Genomic DNA, 11,832 nt, shown 5'->3' on the forward strand with positions numbered 1-11,832 from the left:
ACAGACTGCTTTGAACCTGAAAGTGATCAAGAGCTTTAGTATGAAAGTGTATTACGGTGCTCACACAACCATTCTTGAAGGACAAATCCAGGAGTTTGAAACAAGTACCAACGTAACTGGGAATTTCCGTCATAATTGGCCATGGCTGCTGCAGGCCAGAGTCCCATCATCTTTACAGGTGGGTTTGGGGCTTTTTTTCATTAATGTTTTTGTCCTTTATTATGAGTCAAGCCCATGGCTTGAATGAAAACTACTGTTTTGTAAGGTGTAGGAGGGACCCAGAGGTTCTGACATTTAAAAACTGTGGATGGCTAAAAGCCGAACTGCTGAAACAAAAAAACTTCTTTTTGACTGCTTCCTGTACCAGATGATTGCATTCTGATCAATGTTGGCATTGTGTGTGGTGTTGACACTGTAAGTCTATAGGAGAATTGCAGCATGTTGCATCAGGAATTGCAGTATCTCCTGTGGTCTTTAAGGGGATTTTATACTTAAAGCAGTACTTCTTTAAGTGCTATTTTCTTGAAAGCACCGGAATATCAATTACCTGGTAAATACTGGCAGTGTGCATGGATCGAAGATCCTGTATAGAAAGGGAGTCGTGTTTTTGTGGAGTAAAAGAGAACCTAATGAATGAGGCTGGCATGGTTTGAAAATCATTCAGTTGAATGGATTTCATAGTAGAAAATCATAGATATTTAAGGAAAGGCTACCATTTTTTTGTTACCAAATAGATTTTATTTGTTTTTACCCAAGTATAGACGAGAGAGGACTTTCACTTCCATGTGCTTTCTGTTTTAAAATGAAGTAGTATTTAAATGTTGTTTCAAGAATGTGTATCTGCGTGCCCTTTTTAGATAGATGTGTTTTTTCAAGGAAGGAATACTACTCAAAAAAGATACGTGCACATTGCAGCTGGAGAAACATCAATCACATGCATAATAAACTCCTATTATGTTGGTCACCAAGTGGATATCGTTTGCCAAAGTGTACATAGTAGTGAGGCACTACAGGCATCTGGCTACCCCAAGGCAATCAACTTGATGTTCAGTTTACAGAAATCAGGTAAGTACCTGCTATTCCTCGTAGGTTCTATGGCTCTTTGAAGAGGTTTGAAACATCTGTATCAACTCTGATAATGGTTGGACTTGATGATCTTAAAGGTCTCTTCTGATCTAAATGAGTCTACTCCATCAATAGCTACACACTGGCCATTTGCTGGTAGTACTTAAAAAGGGACATTTTCTTGTATGTAAGTAACATGGTCATCCTTCAACTGCATCTGTTACTAGTTAACAACTGAATTTTTAATTCTGGGAAAGATCTCATGTGGTACAATATCTGGTAAAAGGAGGTGATCCCCAAGATAGCTGCACAAATAAAATATCAATAAAAAACCTTGTTACAGAGCACAAAAAAAAGTCTTCCAGCTATAGGCCAAAGCTGTTATCCTGAATGGATGACTTTTTCATGATGAAAGTCTTAACTCAAAAGCTAGCTGGATTGTTTATATGCAGACACCACTGATAGTCCTTGAAAATGAGCACCTCACAATGACACTATTTTGTTCTTGATATTTAGATAACAAAACCAAGACTATCTGTGAAATCCAGTATGACAACAAAGACATAATTGTGACTATGGATGTTGACACCAGCTTTCATCTGTATGGTGTGTTTCTCATGGCAGAGGTGAAGCATTCTGTATCACTTCTCCATCACCTGGGACTCCCCTTCTTTTTTAAGGTAATAAACCACAGATCTGTTGTTGTGCTTTGATTAGAATTGTCGTGTGAGTTATGCTGGCATGAATCCAAAGCAACTCCAGTGGCCTCAGCAGAATTATTCTTGGTCTACAGAAATGCAGATGAGAGGTGGCTTGGCCCAATTTATCTGAATCCTTCCTTAACAAGTACACAGCTCAAAGTCTGTTTCCAAGGAAATCCCTGATTTTGGGATTAATCATTTCAGGAAGGCATGAGTTTACTGTCACTTCCTAGCTGATGGAGTTTACTAAAGTAGAAAGGACTTTTGGTAGAAAACTGTTCTTCATACCTTGAGAATTACTGGGCATGGATAAACCATTTGTAGAACAGATACCTAAAATGCTTGAGTGTTGAAGAAAACAGAACTAGAGTTGTCTTCCAAACTACTTATAGGATCAACAAAGGCTATACTTTTTCATCCCTTGGGAGAAAGGAGTATTAGTTGAAATGTCTCCTTCTCTTTTGAAAAGTCATACACAGAACAAGTATTCCATCACCACATCTTCAAAGAAGAGGATTTGTAACTAGGATACAAGATTAAAGGGAGACTTTTCTGAAAACAAATGTTAGATCAATATTAAACCTGCATATTAAGTCTCAGTGCTTCAAGGGAATATTTAATACCAACATTTTATTAAAAGGTATTAGATATATCACCCTGCTTCTTCCCCTCTACTCTTTAGTGAAATGTGGTCTAGCCTCTAAATGTTTGAGTGAAAATAAGAAAATCAGAGATGGTAATTGTTTAGGTAGCTTATTCGTGTATAAAGCGTGAGTGTAATCATGGCACTTCAGAAATGACTCTTCTCTCAGACTTTGGCAAACACAGTGTGTGTTGATGTTGGAGTCTGGGAGTTCGTTCATCTTCCCCAGAGGGATTCTTTAGCAGTTTCAGGATAAAGCTGTAGATGAGCTAGCAGATGTGGGAGGAAGAAAATACTCTGGAGTAAAAGATTTATGGAGCTCCATCTGTTTCATTAAAAAGAAAAAAAAAAAAAAAAGGAAAAAAATGGAGTGGAGGAGACATATGAAAGAACCAGCGGCTCCAGATCAGAGTATCAGAGTATCACCAGATAAGGGCATGTTGAAAGTAAGGCTAGTATTGGTCAGTAATGCAGGTCAATAGCTATAGAAACAGACAGGAAAAAAGGAAGGTGTCTCTTGATGCTTTCGCTTCAGGTCTAGAAAGCATCTGGGTGGCCTGTCTGGAAGATGAACTTCAGTCAGGATGGGTTTATGTCAGTCAAGGGATGCATTCCTGTGCAACCTGCTCTAGGTGAACCTGCTTTAGCAGAGGGGCGGAGTAGATGATCACAAAGTCCCTTCTAACCCCACCACTCTGTGAATCTGTGACTGTGCTCAGTTTAGGGAAAATGCTGGGTGGAAGCTGTGGTGTGTGATTGTTTGTTTTCACCTCCCAACAGATAACAGTTAAAGAAGTCCTAACAGATAATGAAACTGAAGGAGCTCTGCGGCTGAGCTACGACCAAAACACAAACTTCTCCTTTACCATCAGTAGGAAAAAAGACCAGCAAGGGTAAAAGGGTCATTCTGAGCACTGTAAAAATGTCATTAGGCCACTGTAATTCCATGGAAAAGTTACTGTTTAGTCACCAAAGCACTGGTGAAATGCATATTCAATCCTTGATGAAGTGAATAGTCTCACCAAACAGTCTGTATACTTCATGAAGTTTATCAATGGCTGCAGAGAGATTCTCTTCCTCATAGCTTGGGCCATGCTTGCCGTTTTGCTGGCCCCCATAACATCAAAGTAGCAGACAGTGAAATAATACAGAAAACTCTGGGTCTGAGCCAGTCAACTGTTTCAGGCTTACTAAATAGTTTTGGTAGAGTTTAACCTTGTGAAAATATGGAGAGTTGCTCAGTTTTCTTAGTTGGTATCAGTATGGCTGTGCCTGCTGAGCTACTTTCTCTATTTTTCTGTCTTCTAAAAATTTCTAAGGTCCTCACAGAAACTAATGACTAGAATAATACTTTACTTCCAAAGTGTCTGATAATGTGTATCAGAAGTATTTAATATAGGTTATAAACCAAACTGTAGGCTTTGAGTCTAAGAGGTGTAATATTTTCAATCCTGGAATATTTCAGACATTTGTTAAGTTTCTAGCAAGATATCTGGGTAAGTGTTCAATGGAAGCTGCTGCAGTTTGTAACTCTGAAAGCTGTGGCAGACTCAGATTACTCAGTTGAACTTGTGCTGTTAGTGAGAATGCTCTTTCTGAAACGTTGTTGAACAAAAGTACATTTCTTCCCTTTAGTGAGGAGTTGAATATAAAAGCATTCCAGAGCCATCCCTGTTTTCTGCAGTACTTCCCCAGTGCAGCAGAAATGTCTTCTAAGGTAACTATCTGCAAGTTGTGTGTCACATAGATCACTACAAATTAGACTAACATTTTAGGAGTCAAGCTGCATTGTTTCTAAAACAAGTATCTCTGACCTTTGGGTTGTTGAGGATGTTCATGTTTTCAGAGATGCTAAAATCCCTGCTTACTGGAAAGGATTTACTCTGGAAGGCTCCTTTTAATTAATCAGGCTTGTGAAGAAACAAGATACTGGCCAGAAAACAAATCTGGGTATTTGCTGTTTGCAGTGCAGAAATACACCACAGCAACCACGAGCAAGGAGTATGAGAAGGGTTGTTTGCCAGTCCAGTGCAGCACAGTTACTCCTTTATTAGAATAGAATAAACCAAACCAGTTTGGAAGAGACCTTCAAGATCATCGTGTCCAACCCATCAACCAATCCAACCCACCCAAACAGCTAACCCATGGCACCAAGTACCCCATCAAGTCTCCTCCTGAACACCTCCAATGACGGCGACTCCACCACCTCCCTGGGCAGCCCATTCCAATGGGCAATCACTCTTTCTGTATAGAACTTCTTCCTGCTCACATAAAAACTCATTTCTGCTGTGTATTATTCAGTTCTTGCTGTGTTGTAGCTGTGCCTTCTATGATGTGAACAGACCTCTCCTAGGTCCTGAGGATTATAATGTGTGAACAGTGCAGGCATGGTATTTAAGATTTTCTTTCTCTCTCTTTTTTTTTCCCTTTAATTTTTTTTTTCTTTAATTGAACTTGAGAAGGTGAATTATGATATGAGTGATGCAAAAGGCAAACTCTACCTCAGGATGGAAAAAAGTGATTTCAGTGTTACAGCAAAGCTAACTTTCAGTGGAACCAGCTACACTAATGTCATTGAAATAATACAGACCGTGTCCCAGGTTTGTATCATCAACTCAGATGGCAAAAGGCAAGCTGTGACTGCCCTCTTCCTAGAGTATGACATTTAGGATGCTGACTGCCAAGCAATGAAGGTCAAATACAGCTCCAGCTGCTGTGAGGCGTTTTGCCCATGTTCTCCAGTAGCATGAGCAAACATTTGTAGATTAGTGGTTTAAACTGTTTGAATTCAGATTTGTTTGCTCCTATAGACAGAGCATGTTTATAGGAAATACAGGAAATGAGACAAATAGTAGATTACAAACTGACTAACTTCCAGTTTTTGTATTATGCAGGTACAACATACTTCCAAATAAGGAAGAAAAGCTGTCACAAAGACACATGTTACCATTTGCTCTGTCTGCTAGATTTATTCTGTAATAATGGGGCTCTTGATGTTGTAAGGATTTTTCTGTGAGTTAAAAGATAGGAAATAATAAGCAAAGTCTGTTGTAAAGGAGATACTCAGTTGTTTATGTATGTTCCATTATGTGAGAACAGGACTTATTGTAGAAGTGAAGTCAAGTAGAAATGAAGAGCTGCATATGCAAAAACAGTGGACTGTCATTCTACTAGACTTTCTATAGACATATTTCTGAAGGTAGATTCCACAGGACTTTATAGCATCAAAATTACACATTTAGGTTTGTAACTTTTCTGAAAACTTGTGATTTAGTATGTTTCCCCCTCTTTTATTTTCAGTTAGAAATTCTTCCAGGGCAGCTCGTTTTTATGACAGTTTACCAAAAAGGCAACAGAACACGAATGGTGAAGCACATCACTCTGTGGGACGGCAAAGAGGTAAAGGTAACAGGCTCTTACACTGGACTCTTCCCAAAGTTGCCTGGAGGTCATGACATTCAAGGTAGGTTTCTCAAGTCCTTTGCCACTGTTGATAGCAGACTACAAAATAAAATGTATAAATCTGATTTTAGAATATGTATTCAAATGGTTTCAATCCAGGCCTTCCAAGGCCCACATCTCATATTGCTCTTTCAGCCACTGCACCAGATGTATAAAGAGATACATCCAACAGATTGCTTTGTTCTGGATGTTGCCCAAGTATCGTTTTGAATTTGCAGAGTAAAAACACTTCATGTTAAGTTTTTGTGGGTTTTTTCCCCCCTCTTTGTTTGTTTGCTGTTGTTGTCTTGGGGTTTTCTGTGGGTTTTGGTTTCCATTTTCCTCTTTCTTTGTATGTTTTTGTGCCTCTTGGATATAATTTTGGGTTGTTGTTTTCCATTTTATTGTCACCCATTTCTAAGGCTTTTTGTCAGAAAGTAATAAACTGTTTCTCTGCTGCACTGGGTATGGCAGGGAGCACTGGTCATTCTGGCCCATAGCTTGAAGTACTAAACCCTTGTGCTGGAGCTATGCTATCTGAAAATAGAGAAAATAACTGCACTTACTTGTTTGAGAGTTGTAAGATGTTCCTCTTCAAGTGCAAGGTCAGCTGAGCTTTGTAAAGATCACTTTCTAGGCTGTTCTTGCTGGAATTTGCTTTGGGTTTAGGTATCAGAAAATGAACAGTCATGATTTGTGACAGGGCAAACTTACTTGTTTTTTTCCCTTGTAGTGGAACTTTTCCATCCTCTTTCCATCCCTTTCCCATGGCATGCCAGGGTCAACTTATATGTGAAACACTCATCACGCAGTCACCGGGACGATCTTACTGTTATGTGGAATGAGAAAGACCAGGTACGGCAGCCCAGAGCAAACACATCTCAGCACAATTACAAGAATATCAAGTAGCTGTTTTGTTGGGTTTTCTTCCTCTCTTGTTACAATAGGCATTAAGCAAGCCAGAGAATTCAAATAGGAGACAATCTGTCCTGCTCCTTACATGTATGAAAGTCCATGACTACAAATGATGAGCAGCTGAGGCACTTGTAGGAAGCATTTTCAGCCCGTGTGTATGGTTCTGAGCACTGGATAGAGGCTCTTACCAGCACTCTTCAAGGTTCTGGAAGAGCTTTTGAGAGTGGGTGGAAGGAATAGCACAGGTACTCACCTTTAAAGAAGCTTAGGGAGACAGTACTAAAATCCAAGAGAAATGAGTGTGAGCATTAGTGTACGGCTGAAAAGAAGGAAGACCTACCTGTTGCAGGTAGATATGCATCTGAAATGCAGCACCTTGGCTGAATATGACATTATTGTCTGAATAAAGGAAAGGTAAAAGACAATGTGTGAAATATGTTACTGTACAGAAACACATGTGCCTGCCAAAAGAAACAATTTCTTAATTTATTTTAAAAGTCCTAGAATTCCAAAATTTACTTCAGAAGTTGTATAGAATTTATTTCTGTACAACTACTTCAATTACCACAACTGTTTAAATGCCGCTGCTGTTGAAGTTGCCACAAAAATATTTTGCTCCCACCACCACCACAGAATTTAGTGCCTGGTTCTTCAAATATAATTTTTTATTGCACCTCAACTGTGCAAGCTTCATCTCTGCACTCTGTGGCAGTGGAGCCCACAGTGCCCCAAGATGAGACAAACCTAAGCCTCATCAAACTTCAGTGTGTTTCATGGTTTCAATAAAATACAGAGGATACTTGTACTTTGAGCTGTGCCATGTAGAAAATTCATATAGCAAGAATGTCCTCATTCAAGTAATAATTTGCCTCACTGTTGCAAGGAGGACTTTATTGTACATATAATTGAGGACAAAGTACAGGAAAATTCTACTGGGTGTATGTTTGAAGTCACTATGTGGGAGGTGTTTTATTTCACAAGTTGATTTTGTCTTTTGATATGGATCCAGATATCAGTGTCGTCTTCTCTGAAGTTTGGAAGAGACCGTATGAACTACAGAGCCACTGTTGCCCACCCATTTAATTACACTTTGAAGCAACTGGAGGTCCATTCCCTGTCAGAAAGAAGAGGCAAAAAATACAACCAGCAGGTGAGGTCATGCAGGGAGCAGTGCCAAATACAAAGCTATAATGCTGTATGTACTGTTAGTGAATCTTTCATCTCAAAGACCAGATATCATCCCCAGAAAATGTCAAGGACAGCAAGTGCTGTTATTGCCACGTGTCCCAACCAGCAGCATTGATTCATTTTCTAAGCATAACTGTTGCTAGCTGACAATATCTGTCTTGCACAGGGATTAAATGCCTGGTCAGTGATGCCCCACAATGAATACGAGGCAAATTTTGTCCACAAAGGGATGAACAAAACCCAAAACCAAGTAGAAACCCTTTGATACCCATGTAGAGGAAACTGCAGGTTTGGGACTGTATAGGAAATAACACAGTAGCCAAACTGTGTGAGACTAGAAAGGTTTTGAAATAAAATTGTGAGGTGCACATGCAAAGCATGTATGGGGGAAAAGAGCTCTACAAATCTTCCTTCAAGATCAAAGAGTACAGAGCGCTTTCTGTCTGAAAATGCACCATTTTGGCCAGGACACTCCAGTTCCTGAGGCTGACAGCTCTGCTCAATAAGAAACTGTGCAGTGCTCTGTTCAACTCGCAGCAGTGCCACAGAGTGGCCTTAGGTTGTTTTCACAAGAGTCATGTTCCAAGGCATAAATTCTCTCGTAGTGTCATTACTCTAGGGTGTCATTTATTGGTATGCATGATAGACCCAATGCAGCTTCCAGAGGCACTAACAGGAAGAATTTTGTTGCCTCAGTTTAAGTATACAATTTCCCTGTGTGGTTGTCTAAGGCCCTGAGCTCCTCGGCCTCGTGGAGTTGGTGGACTTTGTCGCAGTTTTCAGTGTGTTTCCTTCTTCCTCCACTGGGTGGAGATCATTCTGCTGGTCACCCTCAGGCTTTCCTGCCAGTTCAAGTCTTGCCTCACTGAACAAGTTCTTTTCTTCTGGTTTCAGCTGCAGCTCAAAGCAAATGCTGGGCAGCCTGCTGACATCCAACTGACCCTGGAGGATAAATCAAAGATGAACGTCACTGCCTGGGGTGGCTGTATGATAGTCTCCTCAGGTCAGGTATGAGTCTTTTGGTCTAAGAAGGGATCGGTGTAGCAGTTGTTATTGTATGAAAATCTTTTACTTGAAGCCAACCTCTTCATGTGTCAGAAGAGAAAAAAGAAAACATCTGAAGGATTGTATTTTGTGTTGCCAGATATGTTTGTATTTGGGATGCAGCTTTCCAGGACAGAATAATTGATGACAAAAGCTTGTGGTAGAGGTTGAAGCAGTCTTTTATGGCTGTAGACCATTCAGATGTTCTCACAGAGTGGTGTTTTTTTTTTCCCAGAAAGCACACTTCTCTAGTGTAGAAGGAACACAACTTCTAGACGATTACTAATATGTATATTTGGGTTTTTTTCCCCTTTTCCAGCTTCAGAGAGTATTAGGTATGGAACAGCTGCATGCATGTGGGTCTCTAGAGCAAAGATCAGCATTGTTTAACGAATATCTAGATCTGAACTGGGATAATAAAAAATTCAAACACAATTTAACATATGAGGTAAGAAGGTATCTGTTAAATCACCATTTTTATGGGAGCTGCTTTTAGCAGATGGGAATTTATTTAGTTCTTATATGTAAGTTTGAGTGGATTTTCAAGGAAGCTTCTGTAGAGTACCACTTCCTGTGAAATACCATTATTTCATTTTACTTTTTACATAGAACCATAGAATTGTTAGGCTTGGAAGGGACCTCAAGGATCATCTAGGTCCAACCCCACTGCCATAGGCAGGGACACCTCACACTAGATCAGGTTGCTCAGAGCCACATCCAGCCTGGCCTTAAAAACCTCCTGGGATTAGGTTTCTACCACCTCCCTGGGCAACCTGTTCCAGTGTCTCGCCACCCTCATGGTGAAGGACTTCTTCCTAACATCCAACCTGAATCTACTCATTTCTATTTTTGTTCCATACCTCCTTGTCCTATCACTGCCTGACACCGTAAAAAGTCCCTCCCTAGCTTTCTTGTAGGCCCCCTTGAGATACTGGAAGGCCACAATTTCGGTGCGTAGGAAGAAAGCTAAATTTAGTATAGTTAAGGATAAAAACCAAAAAAGTTCTAAACTGGAGGCCTCACTTCTGCCATAAATTTGTTACCATGTTAATTCTGTAGGATGGGGACCATCCTGTGCTGGTAAGCCAGAACATTGTCAAGTGACGTCAAGCTATGTTTAGTGATTATCAAGCTATGTTTAGGAAGTATTAGATTGAAACCCTTAAGCTACTGGAATAAAACCATCAGGAGGATAGGACAAGGTGGAGAGCTGGGATGAGTGGACACAGAGGTGTGTCTGCAGTCTAACTTTGTTTTCTTGATTCATTGCAGATCAATCAATTCTTGTACCCTGTTAAGTTTCAGTTAGAAGCTATTCTGGAAAATATTTTCCTCTCCTCATGCACCAAACAGAAGATTCTGGGTAAAATAGAAACAAACTACTCATCTTGGCTGGACTATTACATGGGCTTTGAGTTCTGTGACCTTCCAAATGTGAGTCTCACATAAACATAGTGAATCTACTTCCCTTTTGATGTAATTCCTGTTTTGGAGACTCAGTTTTTGTCAGCTGTATCTTTTACTGAGAACTGCCATACTTCTGTAACTGAAGGAAGCCTAAATAAGCACTGTCTTTTGAAGGGAGGCAGAAAGGTTGTGTTTGCCATTGCAGTATATTGCTTAGGGCCTGCTCCAGTTGTAAACATTTTCACTTCTTCCATGTTCTTTCTTTCCTATTCCTCTCTCAAAGGTCTCTTGATTTCTTCTTTCTGCATGGTATCAAAACAGGCTCATAAGTGATTGAAACCAAAACTAGAGAGGAAAGAAGTGGTTTCCTTCCCCTGTAGGGAAATGTTTACTGTGTTTTGTTTGGTTTTGGTGGTTTTTTTTATGGTTGCTCCACTGGTAGTGATGGATTTTTTGAACCTCAGTGCACCTTATATCATCATTTATTTTTCTATTACACATACATACCAAAGACCCATGCTTCGCCTTCCTTAGGTGCACAATTGAACCCAGAGTTGCCTAAAGAGATATTCACAAGACCAAAACTTAAATCTTGTAATAAATGTGGTCTTTTCCCAGTTCCTCATGGCTAAAACACAGCACATTTGGTTTCTTTGTTTACTGTCAGAGCAGGTCACATCCTGTTAGCAATGGGAAACAGCAGCCAAATTTTGATGCCAGGGAAACCTTCCAAGACCAAGATGTGTTAGAGCCTGTTTGCAATATTGGAAAAAAAAAAGTATGTGTGTGTCATTTCAAAATCAAGTGTCTTTGTCTTCTTTTGGATCCTTTTCCTCAAAGGCACATGTCAATATGCCTAGCTAGAGTAGTTGAGGGGTATGAGACAAAAAAAATGGACTTGTTTTAATAAAATAGAGTTATACTTTAGCTGTTCATCTTGCCTGAAGCTGTAATCACTGAACGTGGTTTGTTAAACGTAATTGGGTGAGACATACTATGAAAAGGAACACTTGAAACTCCCAAGTTTAGTTCTTCACTTCATTGTGTAACTTCTTGAGAAGCTAATAACAATAACCTCTTACTACTCTGGGCAGAGCCCACTTCCTTGTAGGAATTAGCCTTTAATACCCTTTCTGTTCATACTCAGGTAATTGTTTTCGCTGGAAAACACCAGCTCAACAAAGATGACATCATTTTGCAATCAGAGGGCAGATTCAACCTTGCTGATCATGGGAGAGATGAGGGGTTAATTGGAATATCCTTAAGAAATCAGAGCACTGCTGATGTGAAGAACTATACTCTGGAAATTGAAGTGAGTTTTTATTTTATTTTGGTGGCACTGGGGGTCTGGGTTTGGTTTGTAAAGGCCTGTTGCCATCTGTCATCCAAACCACTCAGGTGTAGCCAGTGACTAAAGCAGCAGGCAGC

General features: G+C 39.9%; 1 protein-coding gene across 1 annotated transcript in view; it reads left to right on the forward strand.

Annotated features, from left to right (window-relative positions):
• Positions 1–11,832, forward strand: part of LOC137445421 (uncharacterized) — a 79,258-nt gene that overhangs the window by 51,656 nt on the left and 15,770 nt on the right. The window contains exons 48-60 of the mRNA XM_068147124.1: positions 5–178; positions 858–1,065; positions 1,582–1,745; positions 3,190–3,302; positions 4,045–4,126; positions 4,872–5,009; positions 5,710–5,872; positions 6,584–6,705; positions 7,775–7,915; positions 8,848–8,961; positions 9,317–9,445; positions 10,270–10,431; positions 11,552–11,716. Coding sequence (XP_068003225.1) covers positions 5–178; positions 858–1,065; positions 1,582–1,745; positions 3,190–3,302; positions 4,045–4,126; positions 4,872–5,009; positions 5,710–5,872; positions 6,584–6,705; positions 7,775–7,915; positions 8,848–8,961; positions 9,317–9,445; positions 10,270–10,431; positions 11,552–11,716 — 1,875 coding nt within the window. The remainder of the gene's footprint in view (positions 1–4; positions 179–857; positions 1,066–1,581; positions 1,746–3,189; positions 3,303–4,044; positions 4,127–4,871; positions 5,010–5,709; positions 5,873–6,583; positions 6,706–7,774; positions 7,916–8,847; positions 8,962–9,316; positions 9,446–10,269; positions 10,432–11,551; positions 11,717–11,832) is intronic.

The sequence above is a fragment of the Melanerpes formicivorus genome, unplaced genomic scaffold (assembly GCF_026170545.1).
Source record: "Melanerpes formicivorus ecotype bairdi unplaced genomic scaffold, bMelFor1.0.p_v2 SCAF_14, whole genome shotgun sequence".
NCBI classification, from domain to species: Eukaryota; Metazoa; Chordata; class Aves; order Piciformes; family Picidae; genus Melanerpes; species Melanerpes formicivorus.